Source organism: Onychomys torridus, chromosome 16 (genome assembly GCF_903995425.1).
Source record: "Onychomys torridus chromosome 16, mOncTor1.1, whole genome shotgun sequence".
Taxonomy (NCBI): Eukaryota; Metazoa; Chordata; class Mammalia; order Rodentia; family Cricetidae; genus Onychomys; species Onychomys torridus.
In genome coordinates, this window is record NC_050458.1 from 44,723,958 (window position 1) to 44,740,091 (window position 16,134).

General features: G+C 41.5%; 1 protein-coding gene across 1 annotated transcript in view; it reads right to left on the bottom strand.

Moving 5' to 3' along the window:
• Positions 1 to 1,642: 1,642 nt before the first annotated feature.
• Dmc1 (DNA meiotic recombinase 1) overlaps positions 1,643 to 16,134 on the bottom strand; it is a 44,750-nt gene continuing 30,258 nt past the window's right edge. The window contains exons 12-13 of the mRNA XM_036208712.1: positions 9,700 to 9,816; positions 1,643 to 1,771 (exon numbers count right to left, since the gene is read on the bottom strand). Of these exons, the coding sequence (XP_036064605.1) occupies positions 1,702 to 1,771; positions 9,700 to 9,816 (187 nt within the window). The 3' untranslated portion in view covers positions 1,643 to 1,701. The remainder of the gene's footprint in view (positions 1,772 to 9,699; positions 9,817 to 16,134) is intronic.

Consider the following 16,134-nt stretch of genomic DNA (forward strand, 5'->3'; position numbering starts at 1 on the left):
AGAAAGATTTTTTAAATGCCAAAATATAATGCACAGAAAGTTTTCTTAATGTATCTAGTAACAAATCCCTTTCCTAGAACAAAACAATGCTTCAATATTTACATAATAAAATAATTCATCTAAATGATTTTACAGACTCTAGAAAATCTGCTCCTGAATGCTTTTGTTCCTGTTCTAGTCAGAGGAGCTGCTCCCATGCTTTTACAGGAGAAAAAGACAGAAGGGTTCTGCCTCCCAGGCCCCACAAGCTGAGTGCTTTCTGCTGCCAGCTGGGCTCCTCTTGGTCCCAGGGAGCCCTCAGGTCTTTGTGGTTTGTGCTTGACCTTTCCTTCCCCACATTGGACTGTACTCTAAGAGTCAATTCAAGGTCTCACCATTTGCTCTCTTATTTTCCTGAGCATTGTTCCCTTCCCCAGTGTGCTGCTCCTTGAGGCAGGACCCCACACCTTGTTTATTAGCATGTAGCATCTGAGACTAGCCAGCAAATGACTGAATGGAGAATCAAAAACCTTTTGGAGCAAATACTTTACTTTTGGGATTTTCATATAAGCTAACACAATATATAAGATCATCTGTAGGCCAGGTAGTGATGAGACACGCCTTTAATCCCAGCACTCAGGAGGCAGAGGCAGGCGGATCTCTGTGAGTTCAACGTCAGCCTGGTCTACAAAGCGAGATACAGGACAGCCACCAAAATTACATAGAGAAACCCTTTCTTGAAAAAAAAAAAAACAAACAAACAACAACAAAAAAGATCATCAGTAATGGTTATATATTAGTATTTTAATTTCTAAATAGCTCATCTTTTGAAAACTAGATTTTATTTCTGACAATCACACTCACACACACACACACACACACACATACAAAATCATGTTCTTTCACAAATTCTGAAGGCTCTGTTCTAGATTTTACATTTAAATTAGCTCTAAAATTTTAAAACACTTTGAATTTTCTACCCAAAATATACAATCATGCTTTTTTGGATTCAATGTCATATAGCCCAGGCTAGTCTTGAATTCACTATGTAGTTAAAGCTGCCTAGGTCTCCCCAATATTGAGATTACAAGTATACACCACCACGGCCTATTATCATAATGAATTTTTTAAAAGTCATGTCAACTTGACAAGTCAAATGACTTAAAAGTTGGCTTACTGTTTCTCTTCCGCTGCTGTAAGGATGAATGTGCGGGCTGCCAGTGTGAATACAAACAGCTCCTTGGTGTACTCTAAACATCCCCCTTACACATCTCTCTCTTGGGGAACAGCATCCAGTTACATAGGTCATTGGTACTATGTCCCAGAAAATGTTGGATAGGAAGTCTGAGGGAGTGAGTGGGGCACCTTTGAGCTCCTTGGCTTTCTGTATGCCCAATGGCTCACTTTGAAAGACAGAAGGAAGGGCATTGAGTGCCCCTTTCCCATACCTGACAGGCACATGTATGCATATGTGTCTATCAAGTAATTCAAAAATATGTATGCATATTTCTGAATCAACACGCAGTGTATATATAGTTGGTTACATATCAGGCTGGAACTTTTAAGATAAATATAAGCTTTAAATCTCTTTTCTGACTTTCCTTTAATAACACATTGGAAAAAAGCAAACAAACTCTTATTTCAAGATGTAAAATCAAGGCTGCTTTTCCATTTCTCCAGCTCCTAATAAGCACCAAGAAGCAATCTGTACCAATTCTCCACCTACTCCTTGGCATCCCCGATTCCTCCAGCAGTTATTGCGAAGGTGGCTTCATTTTCAGGCATCTCAGGGCTACAGAATACAAGGGAACAGAAGTTTATAAAAAGCTCTGTTTCTATAAATACTGTGCACATGTCACAGTAGTCACGTTCCCATCAGTCTCAGTCTCCAGAGACACTGCAGTGCTGCTACAGCTAAATGTGGACTACAGAGCTTACCTAGCAGTGTTATCAACCCTCGCAAGCATTTGTTAGACAACTCTATATAAAGTTTTGAATGTCAAGAAAAATTAGCCCCAAACTTGGAAACAGGCAAAACGGGATAAACTGGGAGTTGCTCCAGGGTAGTTTGAGGCCTGCGGTGCAGATCCGGTGTGGCTTGTCTGACTCCTTAGGGGTGCACCTTTCTACAGGCTCTACTAACACAGGGGGAGTTGTAAAAGGCTTTGAAATAAACTAGGAAAGTCCTGACCACCTGCAATGGAAAGATGGTTGTCTAGCACATTCTTCAGTTACCTAGTTCTGTAAGGGTAAGGGCTCTCTGCATTCTGAGTTATCATTAACTGCAAGTAGTTCAATTCTAGCTGTTCACAGAAATATAAATTGTGAAAGTGGAATACCATTGACTACTCAACTATAAGTAATGACCCTTTTTTTTCCCAGAGCTGAGGACCGAACCCAGGGCCTTGCACTTGCAAGGCAAGCACTCTACCACTGAGCTAAATGCCCACCCCCTTGACCCATTTTTGATCAATTTGATTCATTTTTGCATTCCCTATTTGACTAACACATGTGTGGTACTTTGAGTTTTCTTTTGATTTAGTTATAAGACCCTATTAGTTTTAATTAATGAATTAACCAATGAAAACTAGTGTGACTTTAAGGTCTTTGACATGGGCTGGTGAGATGGCTCAGCAGTAGAGGCACTTACTAGTACGTCTAAGGACCTGTTTGAACCCTAGGGCTCACACAGTGGGAGAGTTGACTCCTGCCTGCAAGGCCTCTGACCCCCACATGCATGCTGTGACATATGCATGCCCAATCACTTGTATACACACACACACACACACACACACACACACACACACACACACAAATGCACTAAATCAATGTGTTATGGAGAAAGAAAAATAGAGCTGAGTAAGGGAGATTAGGTGTGTGGGCACTGATGACCAGCTGTTAAACAGGTAACTTTTTTCTTTTCATTTGTATGTGGTGCTGGAGAACTACTGGTGGGAGGAAACAAAACACTAGTGCTTTCCTCCCCAAGTTGCTTCTGGTCATGGTGTTTTGTCACAGCAGCAGTCACCCTGACTAAGACAGGCCATGATAAAACAGTTGGCAGAGACCCAGAACAGAGGCCAGAAGGTAATAACCATACAACTTTACAAGGAACATTATGAGACAAAGTCATGAGGGAAATCTTACATCAAGATTAACATGAGTTAGTATAACATAAGGTTAAATGTAGAGTTAACATAAGGTTGAATGCACTTGTACAACTGGCTGGACCATGTACAAGAGTTCTGTAGAAGGATATGGTAACTGTAATTAGCTGTTTGTTTACATCAGACTCCTGTGTAAGGAACAAGCACCAGGAAGCTTTGTTAAAGAATTCAGTTTGGCCAGGTGGTGGTGGCACACACCTGTAATCCCAGCACTTGGGAGGCAGGTGGGTCTCTGTGAGTTTGAGGCCAGCCTGGTCTACAGAGCTAGTCCAGGACAGACTCCAAAGCTACAGAGAAATCCTGTTTTGAAAAAAAAAAAAAGAATTCAGTTTGGGGGCTGGAGAGATGGCTCAGTGGTTAAGAGCACTGACTGCTCTCCCAAAGGTCCTGAGTTCAATTCCCAGCAACCACATGATGACAACCATCTGTAATAAGATCTGGTGCCCTCTTCTGGCCTGCAGGGATATGTGCAGACAGAACACTATATATAATAAAGAAATAAATCTTAAAAAAAAAAAAAAAAAAGAATTCAGTTTGAAGAGCCCAGAAATATAAAAATTGCAAGTCTGCACATATTCTAGGGAGATGGGAGCTGACAAAGGCTAACTTTTTTTTGAGCTGAGGATCAAACCCAGGGCCTTGTGCTTGCTAGGCAAGTGCTCTACCACTGAGCTAAATCCCCAATCCCAACAAAGGTTAACTTTTAACAATACCCCCCCCCACCCCGCTCCCATACAGCCTGATGACAGCTACTGTGGACCACGGTTAACCTTCAACTGTTGCTTCTATGTGACCCTCTGCCACATATTCCTTTAACCTTGAATTGTTGCCACTACCTGACCCTTTGCCTTGCATTTTTTTTAAAGATTTATTTATTTATTATGTATACAGTATTCTGCCTGCATGTGTCCCTACAGGCGGGAAGAGGGTACCAGAACTCATTACAAGTGGTTGTGAACCACCATGTGGCTGCTGGGAATTGAACTCAGGACCTCTGGAAGAGCAGCCAATGCTCTTAACCTCTGAACCATCTCTCCAGCCCGCCTTGCATTGTCTTGTATTCTTTTCAGCCAGGGGTAATGCAGCTGTAGCCCCTTTTTTTTTCTTTCTTAAACTAATATCCTGTAAGCAAAAATTGCAACTCTTAAAATGTAATGTGACCTAAACTCAAGATTGTGAATCTCCCAAAGCCTAACCTCAAGATTGTAAAAATCTCTTTGGCTCTCACTGAAAAGAGACTCGAAACCTGCTCCTCTCACAGTGTCAGAAGTCCGAACATTGACTGTGGCCCCACAAGCTGGAAGTTTCTTTTTGCCCTGCAGTGTCTGGAATACAGTTTGCTTCTGCTTAATAGACAAAAAACAAAAAACAAAAACAAAAACAAAAAAAACCCTAAAAACAAAAAACAAAACAAAAAAAAACCCACTAGTGCTGGAAACAGAACTCAGAGTCTTAAATGTGCTAGACAAGTCTCTCACCTAGCTATGCCCTCAGTCCTTTTGTTTCTATTCATTCATTCATTCATTCATTCATTCATTCATTCATTCATTCATTTATTGAGACAGGGTCTCTCTATGTATTCCTGGCTGACCTGGTACTCTATGTAACTCACGATGGCCTTTTACCTCTGCCTCTTGAGTGCTAGGATTAATTCCTTTTTTTTTTAAAGAGAGGATCTCATTATGTAGCTTAGGCTGGCATTGAACTTCTCATCCTTTTTTGCCTCCCCTTTACCCAGCTGAAAAGGTAACAGTTTTGAGTGTGTGTTTGTGTGTGCTTGCTAGCTTTATATATGATATGTAGAAGCTAGAGGTTGACATTAGGTATCTGTCTCCACCTCATTTCTTTTAATTAATTAATTAATTTTTGAGCTGAGGATAAACCCAGGGCCTTTCGCTTGCTAGGCAAGCGCTCTACCACTGAGCTAAATCCCCAACCCAATTTATTTATTTTTATTTGATGTTCATTGGTGTTTTGCCATGGGTGTCAGGTCCCCTGAAACTGGAGTTACAGACAGTTGTGAGCTGCCATGTGGGTGCTGGGAATTGAACCCAGGTCCTCTGAAAAGCAGTCAGTGCTATAACCATTAAGCCATCTCTCCAGTCCCTCCACCTAATTTTTTTTTAAGACTGGTCTTTCCTAAATCTAGAGCACTCTATTTCAGCTACATTTGCTCAGCAAGCCCCCAGAATCCTCTTGTTCCTCCAGTGCTGAGATTTGATACATACCACCACACCTAGCTCTTAGGTGAGTACTACTGAGGCTCCTCCAAACTCAGGTCCTCATGATTGTGCAGCAAGCACTTTACCCACTGAATTATCTCCCCGTCCTGGAGAAGGTAACATTTGATCAAAGCCTTGGAATAGATGAGAGAGATGATTAGGCAAGGGCTATGTGGGAGGGCTATTCCAGGCAGAGGAAACCAGGGGGCAAAGACTCTAAGGTAGCAGCATGCCTGACAGTGCCTTCACTGGAGGACCACAAGTTTAAGACCAGCCTGGGCTACAGAACAAGATCTTGCTTTAAAAAAAGAGGGAGAGGGATGGATGGGAAAGATCAGTTGGTAGAGTTCTTGCCTCATCTTGCTTGAAGCCCTGGCTTCAATCCCCAACATTTTGTGAAAGCAGGTGTGGTGGTGCATGTCTGCAATTTCAGCACTCAGGAAGAGAAGGGAGTAATGTCAGAAGCTCAAGGTCATCTTTGGCTACACAGAGTTTGAGGACAGCATGCGCTACATAAAACCCTGTCTCAAAAACAAAAATGTGGGGTTGGGGGTTTAGCTCAGTGGTAAAATGCTTGCCTAGCAAGCGCAAGGCCCTGGGTTTGGTCCTCAGCTCCATAAAAAAAATTAATTAATTAATTAATTAATTAATTAATTAATTTAAAAAAATGTGTGAGGTGGAAGCACAGGGGGCAAGGAAGGATCAAGGAATGAGTGTAGGGTCATTCATGGGACTGGAGAGCTGGCTCAGAGAGTCAGGGCACTTGCTGCTTACAGAGAAGCTGGTTCAGTTCCCAGCACCATGAACACCCAACCCACATAGCAGCTTACAAAGGTCTACAACTCCAGTTTCTAGAGCTCTGATGCCCTCTTTTGGTCTCCATCAGAACCAGGGATGCACATGCATATACATACATTCAGGCAATCATACACATACAATAAAAATAACAATTTAAAAAGCTATTCATGGAGTGCTGTGTAAATGGCAAATGGCTACAGAGACTTGGGCTTGGTTCTAAGCTATGGGATGCCTGGTGGGTCCTTTGTTAAGGCAGCAAGTGCTCCCAACTGCTGAGCTACCTCTTTGGCCCCTAGTTTTGCTATCTTAAGCTCAGATCTAGTTCTGCTGCTTTGATATAAATGGACATTTGTTTGTTTGTTTGCAACAGGATCACACTCTCTAGCCCAAGCTTACCCACCTGGAATTCACTATGTAGCCTGGGCTGGCTTTTCAATTGCAGTAATCCTCCTGTCTCAGCTTCCAAGGTGCTGAGATTACAATCATGAGCCACCACACCTGACCTGAACCTAATCTATGGAAACCTGACATTACTAGCCTTGCTGACAACTTACTGTTCTGATTCCTTACTGAATTTGCAAGGCTGAAACAACCTCCTAGGCCAGTAAGCTGGAGCTGTTTACCTTAAAGATCTGTAGGAGACTAAATGAGACATGCAAATGACTGAACAGGTAGCTTATGTTCATTCATTTGTTAATTCAATGAATAGTCATTGAGTGTCTACCCATGTCAAGTCCCAGCTCACTGCTGGGAGATTAGTGAACTATAGTTAGTCCCTGTTGTGAGGGAGATGTAGAGCAAACAGTCAGTTAGAAGAATGAATAAAGTGGGCCTGGAGGAATGGCTCAGTGTTTAAGAGCACTGTCTGCTTTCCCAGAGGGCCAGGATTCAATTCCCAGCACCCATATAAGCCAGTTCCCAGAGAATCTGATGCCCTCTTATGGCCTCAGTGGATACCAAGCATGCCCATGGTACACAGATAAACATGCAGGCAAGCACTCATACACATAAAATAATAAAATTATTCAAAAGAAAAAAAAAAGAATGAACAAAGTATTTGGATGTTAGCTGGGTCTGGTATACAGACCTTTAATCCCAGCACTAGGGAGGCAGAGTCAGTTGGATCTCTATGAATTTGAGGCTAGCCTGGTCCACATAGCCAGCTCCAGGCCAACTAAGGAATACATAGTGAGCTTCTCTTAAAACACACACACACACACACACACACACACACACACACACACACACACACACACACACGGGGGTGGGGTGGGGTATTTGGGTGGGGCTAGAGACATGGCTTAGTGGTTAAGAGCACTCTTCCTGAGGACAGGGGTTGAATTCCCAGCACTCACATGGTGGCTGACAACTGTCTGACTCCAGCCCCAGGGATCCAATGACCTCTTCTGGCCTCTGAGGGCACTAGACACACATGAAGCACACAGACATACATGCAGGCAAAATACCCATACACATAAAAAATATATTTTTTTGTTAAAAAAAAAAAAGTGTTTGGGTTTTTGGCACAGCAATAAAATGACAGTAATGAGACAGGATCATCTATTGTAATTCAACAAAGAACATTTGCAGCCAATTTCTAGAAATGACTGAAGTTCAAGCACTACAGCATTTATATAGGATGCCTTCTACAGGGACAGAAGAGAAGACGTACCTTGCAGATGTGGGAACTAATATTAACTCAATACCAAGACATTCCACCCGCTGTGGTCAATACTGAAACCAGACTAAAGCTCATCTGCTCTTTGGGAACTACTTTTCCCTCCCTAGAAGAGTTACCACAAGTCTTTGCTTTGTTGTTTGGGGTTGACTAATATCAGCCACAGATATTGTATGATCTGTTTTGTCTCAGGCAAGCAAATAGTGTGTAACTGTCACATTTATTGTCTAGATGGGATGACACATTATACAATTCATTACAGATGGAATGGATGTAAGTGCCACAAGAACAGAGACTTGTTTTTTCTCTCTCTGAGGTACATGCTTCTGCATGCAAGTATGCACACTTGTCTGTACACATGTGGAAGCCAGAGGAGGATGTTGAATGTTTTCTTTTATTGCCTTCTATCTTATTTTTTGAGACAGTCTCTCACTGAAACTGAAGCACAATGTTTCAGCTAAGCTGGCTAGCCAGTGAGCTGCTGAAATCCACTTGTTGTTGCCCTCTACTGCAGCTGCCCCACTGCCCAATGCTGGGCTTACAGGCTCATGCCTGGCTTCAGAGTGATGGGGATTTGAACTCAGGCCCTTTTCACATTAAGTGCCCTTCCCAACTGAGCTATCTCCCCTCCCTAGACTTACCATTTTGTTTTGTTTACTGCTTTATCCCAAGACCACTCCCCCACTCCCATTGTTGATATGTAGTAAGCTTTCCTGTTTTTCCTGTAAATTTGTTAAATTATAATTCTTTTTGTTGTTGTTTTATTTTGTTTTGAGACTGGGTTTCTCTATGTAGCTGTCCTGGAGTTCATAGTGACCTGCCTGCCTCAGCCTCTTAAGTGCTGGGATTGGAGGGGTGTGCCACGATGCCCTATAATGCCTGGCTATTTATAACTCTTAGTCAAGCAAGGGAAGTCTCAAGCCCTCCATATGTCTAGAAATTAGCTGAAGTTGGACTACAGAAGCATTTCAGGATGTTAGATAAAATCTAGCATTCCTCAGTAACTTGTGAAATGGGTTTTCCATCCCCAAAAGGAATCTCTCCACTCAGCTACTCTCCTCCTTATAATCCCTAGAACCTAACAGTTTAGAGTCTTCAATTGAAGTAGATGTGATGTCATTGCTTGCTTCACTATATGCTCTGAATGTCAGAGACTGATCAACGTGACTATGGACTAGATCCCTAGTACACAGTGCACAGGTGGTACTTCCTGATCAGTGACATAATTCTTTTTTCTTTTTAAGATTTATTTATGCCGGGCAGTGGTGGCACACACCTATAATCCCAGCACTTGGGAGGCAGAGGCAGGTGAGTGAATCTCTGTGAGTTTGAGGCCAGCCTAGTCTACAGAGATAGTCCAGGACAGGCTCCAAAGCTACAGAGAAACTCTGTCTTGAAAAACCAAAAAAAAAAAAAAAAAAGATTTATTGATTTATTTGTTAGCCAGATCTCATTACAGATGGTTGTAAGCCACCATCTGGGTGTTGAAAATTGAACTCAGGACCTCTGGAAGAGCAGTTGGTGCTCTTAATCTCTGAGCCATCTCTCCAGACCTTTTTATTTTATTTTATTTATTTTTCTGGTTTTTTGAGACAGGGTTTCTCTGTGTAGCTTTGCTCCTTTCCTGGATCTCACTCTGTAGACCAGGTTAGCCTTGAACTCACAGAGATCCGCCTGCCTCTGCCTCCCGAGTGCTGGGATTATAGGCGTGCGCCACCACCTGGCAGACATAATTCTTAAGAAGGAAACTCAGAACAAATAGTATATGCCAGGAAGTAAGTATAGTCTCTCAGGGGTAGCAATTCTGTTTAAAGGCACATACACAGGATCTGAAGAAGAATAAAGAAATATATACCTGTCATAAATCTTGGCAATCCTCAATTCTCCTCTTCCCTTTCGCAAGCTTATTCTTGTTGTTGAAGCATGAGCCAGAATGTGTCCGCCAATGGGTTTTTTGGGATCTGCCTGGAAGCTGGACCAACAAAACATTTCTTCAGGTTTCATTTGGATATACAATGGTATTTGCAAGGAAGAGGCAGTCTCTATGAGTGAAATGGCAGGGATTCTGTGTGTGTGTGTGTGTGTGTGTGTGTGTAAGGATTTCAGAGGTCAACCTTAGGGCTGCCTTAGGAGTTATCTACCTTATATTTGAGATTGGCTCTCTCTGGAACTTTGTGGGCTTGCTGATTAGGCTAAGATGGCTGTCCAGTGAGCCTGAGATTGGCCTGTCTCTACCTTCCAGCACTGAGATTACAAATCTTTGTGACCATGACCGGCTTTTATGTGGGTTTTGGGGATTAAATTAAGGTCCTCGTGTTTGCATAGCAAATACTTTACACCTAAGCAGTCTCCCTAACCTGTATCCTAAAACAGAGAGGAAGTTACTATCTCATTGCCATCCAGTTTGGACTTCTGAGAGTCCTGATGAACAGTTCTTTTTTGATGTTTCTGTTCTGTGTTTTGAGATTAGGTTTTGTAGCTGAGATGAGTCTCTAACTCATAGTCCCCTGCCTTAGTCACTTGAATAATATGACTGTTGCTGTGCACTACCATATCAGCTTCTAGTTCACGGTTTGTTTGAGTTCTTAAAGATTAAATTACTAAAAATAAATCAATTACTATTGAGGTCTGGGCTACAACAGTTGCTAAGAATGTTTGAGGCCTTGGGCTCAATTCCTAACGCGTGCGTGCCCCCCCCCCCACACACACACAAAAGCAAAAAACAAAAAACAAACAAACAAAAAAAGCTGGGTGGTGGTGGTGCACGCCTGTAATCCCAGCACTCAGGAGGCAGAAGCAGGCAGATCTCTGTGAGTTCGAGGCCAGCCTGGTCTACAGAGCTAGTCCAGGACAGGCTCCAAAGCTACAGAGAAACCTTGTCTCAAAAAAACAAAAAACAAACAAACCTTAAATAAGTATTGAGAATGCACAAAATAGGGCTAGGAATATAGGGATATAGGTAGAGTGCTTGCCTGGTATGCCCAAGGCCCTGGGTTCAACCCCCTGAGAGAGAGAGAGATACAGAGGCAGAGACAGAGAGAGAATTAAACATTCATTATCTTAGTATAATGATTGAGGTTAGAAATTCTCCTTATATAGTGGGGTGGTCATGGCACACACCTTTAATCCCAGCACTTGGGAGGCAGAGGCAGGCAGATCTCTGTGAATTCGAGGCCAGCCTGGTCTACAGAGTGAGATCCAAGACAGGCAATAAAACTACACAGAGAAACCCTGTCTCAAAAAACAATAAATAAATAAGTAAATAAATAAAATACTAGATTTACTTATTCATTAGCTCATTTATCAAAAAGTTATTTTAAAAATTTTTTTAGGGGGTGGTTTTCAAGACGGGGTTTCTCATCTGTAAACACACAAAAAAGTAAGCTCTTAAGTATGTCTAGTCATAGTGATTCAAAAATCATATTATGACAGAAAAGAAGTTACAAATACTATTGATATTCATCTTGAGAGATACTTGGGACTAACATTTCCATTGCTAAGAAGTGAAAATTTCTTTTAAAAAAAGTAAATTTAGGGTTGGGGATTTAGCTCAGTGGTAGAGCATTTGCCTAGCAAGCGCAAGTCCCTGGGTTTGATCCTCAGCTCCAAAAAAAAAAAAAAAAGTAAATTTAATTATTTTAAAATTATATGTATGTGGGTATGTGTACATGAGGTAGTTGTCCATGTAGGCAAGAGGCATCGGATTCCCTGGAGCTGGAGTTACATGTAGTTGTGAGCCACATTAAGTGTGTGCTGGGATCTTAAGCCAGATCCTCTGTAAAAGTAGTATGTGTTCTAGCCCCGCCCCATATCTCTATCCCTGAAAGTTTCTTAATAACCCTAACGGCAGTGCTTCAAAAAGATCTTAGTCACAAAAGACCTCAGCAAAGTACTATTAAATTGAATTCAAAGCATTGAAAGGAGTATAGACCTTGATCATGTAAGATTGACTATAGGAGTGCAATGGTGGTTCAATAAAGCAATCAACAAAACATTATACCAATAGGATGAAGAAAAAACTAAAGATGATTGTCAACTAGTTATAAAAACAACAGATTCAATAGTAGCCAGTAAAAGAAAGTATGCATAACAGCTTATATTCGATTAGAATAAACCGTGACACAGCAGAACTGCATAACTCTGGGCAAACACAGTTTCAAGTCAATATAAATCATGCTTGTTCCATGATAGTGTTCAGGGTTTTGGGTTCTCTAAGCCTGAGTCTTGGTGTACTGAGGATGTGGATGACTGGTGTAAGAGTAAATATGTAGTCTATAGTTTGGTAAGAAGGAAATTCTCGGGGCTGGAGAGATGGCTCAGAGGTTAAGAGCACTGGCTGCTCTTCCAGAGGACCCGGGTTCAATTCCCAGCAACCACATGTTGGCTCACAGCCATCTGTAATGACATCTGGTGCCCTTTTCTGGCATATAGACAGAACACTGTATACATAATAAATAAATAAATCTTAAAGAAAGAAAGATAAAACTGCTAAGACTACACAGTTCTAGGGCTAGACTAGAGCTGCCTATCTAGGATAGTATGAAATTGTTTAAGATTCAGTAGTAGATGACAGGTGGGGGTGCATGCCTTTAATCCCAGCACTAGGGAGACAGAAGCAGGCAGATCTCTGAGTTCAAGGCCAGCCAGGTCTACAGAGCAAATTCCAGGACACCCAGGGCTACACAGAGAAACCCTGTTTTAAAAAACAGAAACAAATAAACAAAAAGATTCATTAGTAGGTCATAGGAACAAGAACATGTTCTTGGGGTTGGGGATTTAGCTCAGTGGTAGAGTGCTTGCCTAGCAATTGCAAGGCCCTGGGTTCGATCCTCAGCTAAAAAAAAAAAAAAAAAAAAAAAAAAAAAAAAGACATGTTCTTTAGTTAATTAATCTATTTACTTATTTATTGTGTTTGTATGTGTTATGCCACAGGCAGTTGTGAGCTGATGTGGGTACCAAGAATGGAACCCAGGTCTCCTAGAAGAGCAGGAAGTACTTCTAACTGCTGAGCTATCTTTCCAGCTCCACAAGGACAGTTGTGGGTGAAACTCTACGAAGAAAGCAGTAGCCAGGCAGTTGAGGCTAACAAGAGGCAAGAAGCCAGAGGCTGGCAGCTCTATCAGAAAGCTGAAGCTATATCATAGGGAAGAAAAAAAAAAAAAAAAGTCATCACAGTTGGATGAACTAACTCTATAGTGTTTGACATCAATGGCACATTTAAAAAAATTAATTAATTTTTGTATGTGCATGTATGTCTGTGTGTGGATGCCTGGATATACCTGGAACTGGAGTTATAGACAGTTGTCAACTGCCATGTGGTACTGGGAATTGAACCTAGGTTCTTTGAAAGAGCGGCCAGAGCAGCCAATGCTTTTAACTGTTGAACTATCTCTCCAGCCCTAATGTCAAATTTTTTAGAAGAGCATCTCTGAACTTTCTAGGTCACATGACCAGTGGGTGGTACTTCATGGTCTCACAGGAATCCTATGCTGTACAGAGATGGTTCAGAAGGGCTGACGGCATTCTTAACTGAGTGAGCTATGAGCACTGAACCTGCAACAGTGATTTATGTTTCTTTTTAGAATATATTTGCCTGGGTGGTGTCTCACGCAGGCCTGTAACTTCTGCAAAGAGGGGGTGGAGACGAGACAGGAGGCTCACTGGGCTTGCTGGCTTCCATCCTAACTAAGTAAAAGAAGCCCAGGTTCAACTCCTACAGCTGATAAACTCCTTCAGTAAAGTGGCAGGATACAAGATCATCTCAAAAAAATCAATAGCCCTCCTATACACAAATGATAAAAGGGCTGAGAAAGAAGTCAGAGAAACACCACCCTTTACAATAGCCACAAATAATATAAAATACCTTGGGATAACACTAACTAAACAAGTGAAGGACCTGTTTGACAAGAACTTTAAGTCTCTAAAGAAAGAAATTGAAGAAGATATCAGAAAATGGAAGGCTCTCCCATGCTCATGGATAGGTAGGATTGACATAGTAAAAATGGCAATCTTACCAAAAGCAATCTACAGATTCAATGCAATCCCCATCAAAATACCAACACAATTCTTCACAGACTTGGAAAGAACAATACTCAACTTCATATGGAAAAACAAAAGACCCAGGATAGCTAAAAGAATCCTGTATGATAAAGCAACCTCTGGAGGCATCACCATCCCTGACCTCAAGCTCTACTATAAAGCTATAGAAATAAAAACAGCTTGGTACTGACATAAAAACCAACGTGTGGACCAATGGAATCAAATTGAAGACCCTGACATTAATCCAGGCACATATGAACACTTGATTTTTGTTTTTTTTTTTGAGCTGAGGATTGAACCCAGGGCCTTGCTGGCAAGCGCTCTACCACTGAGCTAAATCCCCAACCTGAACACCTGATTTTTGACAAAGAAGCCAAAACTATACAATGGAAAAAAGAGTATCTTCAAGAAATTGTGCTGGCATAACTGGATATCAATATGTAAAAGATTACAAATAGGTCTATATCTGTCACCATGCACAAAACTCAAGTCCAAGTGGATCAAAGACCTCAACATAAATCCAGTTACACTAAACTTAATAGAAGAGAGAGTAGGAAGTACACTTGAATGCATTGGCACAGGAGATCACTTCCTAAATATAACACCAGCAGCACAGACACTGAACACAACAATTAATAAATGGGACCTCAATAAGACAAAAAGACAGCCTACAGAATGGGAAAAGACCTTTACCAACCCTACATCTGACAGAGGACTCATCTCCAAAGTATATAAAGAACTCAAGAAACCAGACATCAAAATACTGAACAATCCAATTACAAAATGGGCTAAAGAGCTAAACAGAGAATTCTCAAAAGAAGAATCACAAATGGCTGAAATCAACATCCTTAGTCATCAGAGAAATGCAAATCAAAATGACTCTGAGATACCACCTTATACCTGTCAGAATGGCAATGATAAAAACACCAATGACAGTCAATGTTGGAGAGGATGCGGAGCAAAGGGAACACTCCTCCACTGCTGGTGGGAATGCAAACTTGTACAACCACTGTGGAAATCAGTATGGTGGTTTCTCAGAAAATTGGGAATCAATCTACCTCAAGACCCAGCCATACTACTATTGGGCATATACCCAAGGAATGCTCAATCATACCACAAAGATACCTGCTCAACTAAGTTCATAATAGCACTATTTATAATAGCTAGCACCTGGAAACAACCTAGATGCCTGTCAACTGAAGAATGGATTAAGAAAATGTGGTACATATACGCAATGGAGTACTACTCAGCAGAGAAAAACAATGACAGCATGAAATTTGCAGGCAAATGGATGGAACTAGAAAATATCATCCTGAGTGAGGTAACCCAAACCCAGAAGGACAAACATGGTATGTACTCACTCATAAGTGGATTCTAGATATAAAGCAAAGAACAATCAGACTGTAATCCACAGAACCAGGGAGGCTATATAGCAGGGGGGACCCTAGGATGACTGTGGGTTATAAATTTTGGATTTACTCAATTACTGGGCAAATCTCAAACATTTCACTATCAGGATAAGAATTTATACTGTATCAAGCTGATAATAGAAAAAAAAAAAAAAACTGGGGCTGGAGAGATGGCTCAGAGGTTAAGAGCACTGACTGCTCTTCCAGAGGTCCTGAGTTCAATTCCCAGCACCCACATGGTGGCTCACAACCACGTGTAATGGGATCTGGTGCCCTCTTCTGACCTGTAGTCATACATGCTGTATCCAAAATAAAAAAAAAAAAAAAAAAAGCCCAGGTTCAGGGAGAGACACTGCCTCAAAGAAATATGCTAGGGTTGGAGATTTAGCTCAGTGGTAGAGCGCTTGCCTAGCAAGCAAAGGACTCTGGGTTCGATCCTCAGCTCCAAAAAAAAAAAAAAAAAAAAAAAGAAATATGCAGAGTGATAGAGGACACCCCCTACTGGCCTCTGCACATTCACAAGCACATACACACACGTACATAAACTCACAAAGATACACACAAATTTAAAAAAAATTTAAAGACAGGATTTCTCTATGTGGCTCTAGCTATCCTGGAACTTAATCTGTAGACCAGGCTGGCCTCAAACTCAGAGATTCACCTGCCTCTGCCTCCCGAGTGCTGGGATTAAAGGCGTGTGCACGACGACGACCACCACCACCACCACCACCCAGCTAACTTTTCTTCTTTTAAAGGTTTGTTTTAGTGTATATGTGTATGTGTGTGAGCTCATATTGTAAACTGTAAATTGTTTAAATTATTTACTATAGTAATGGAAACCT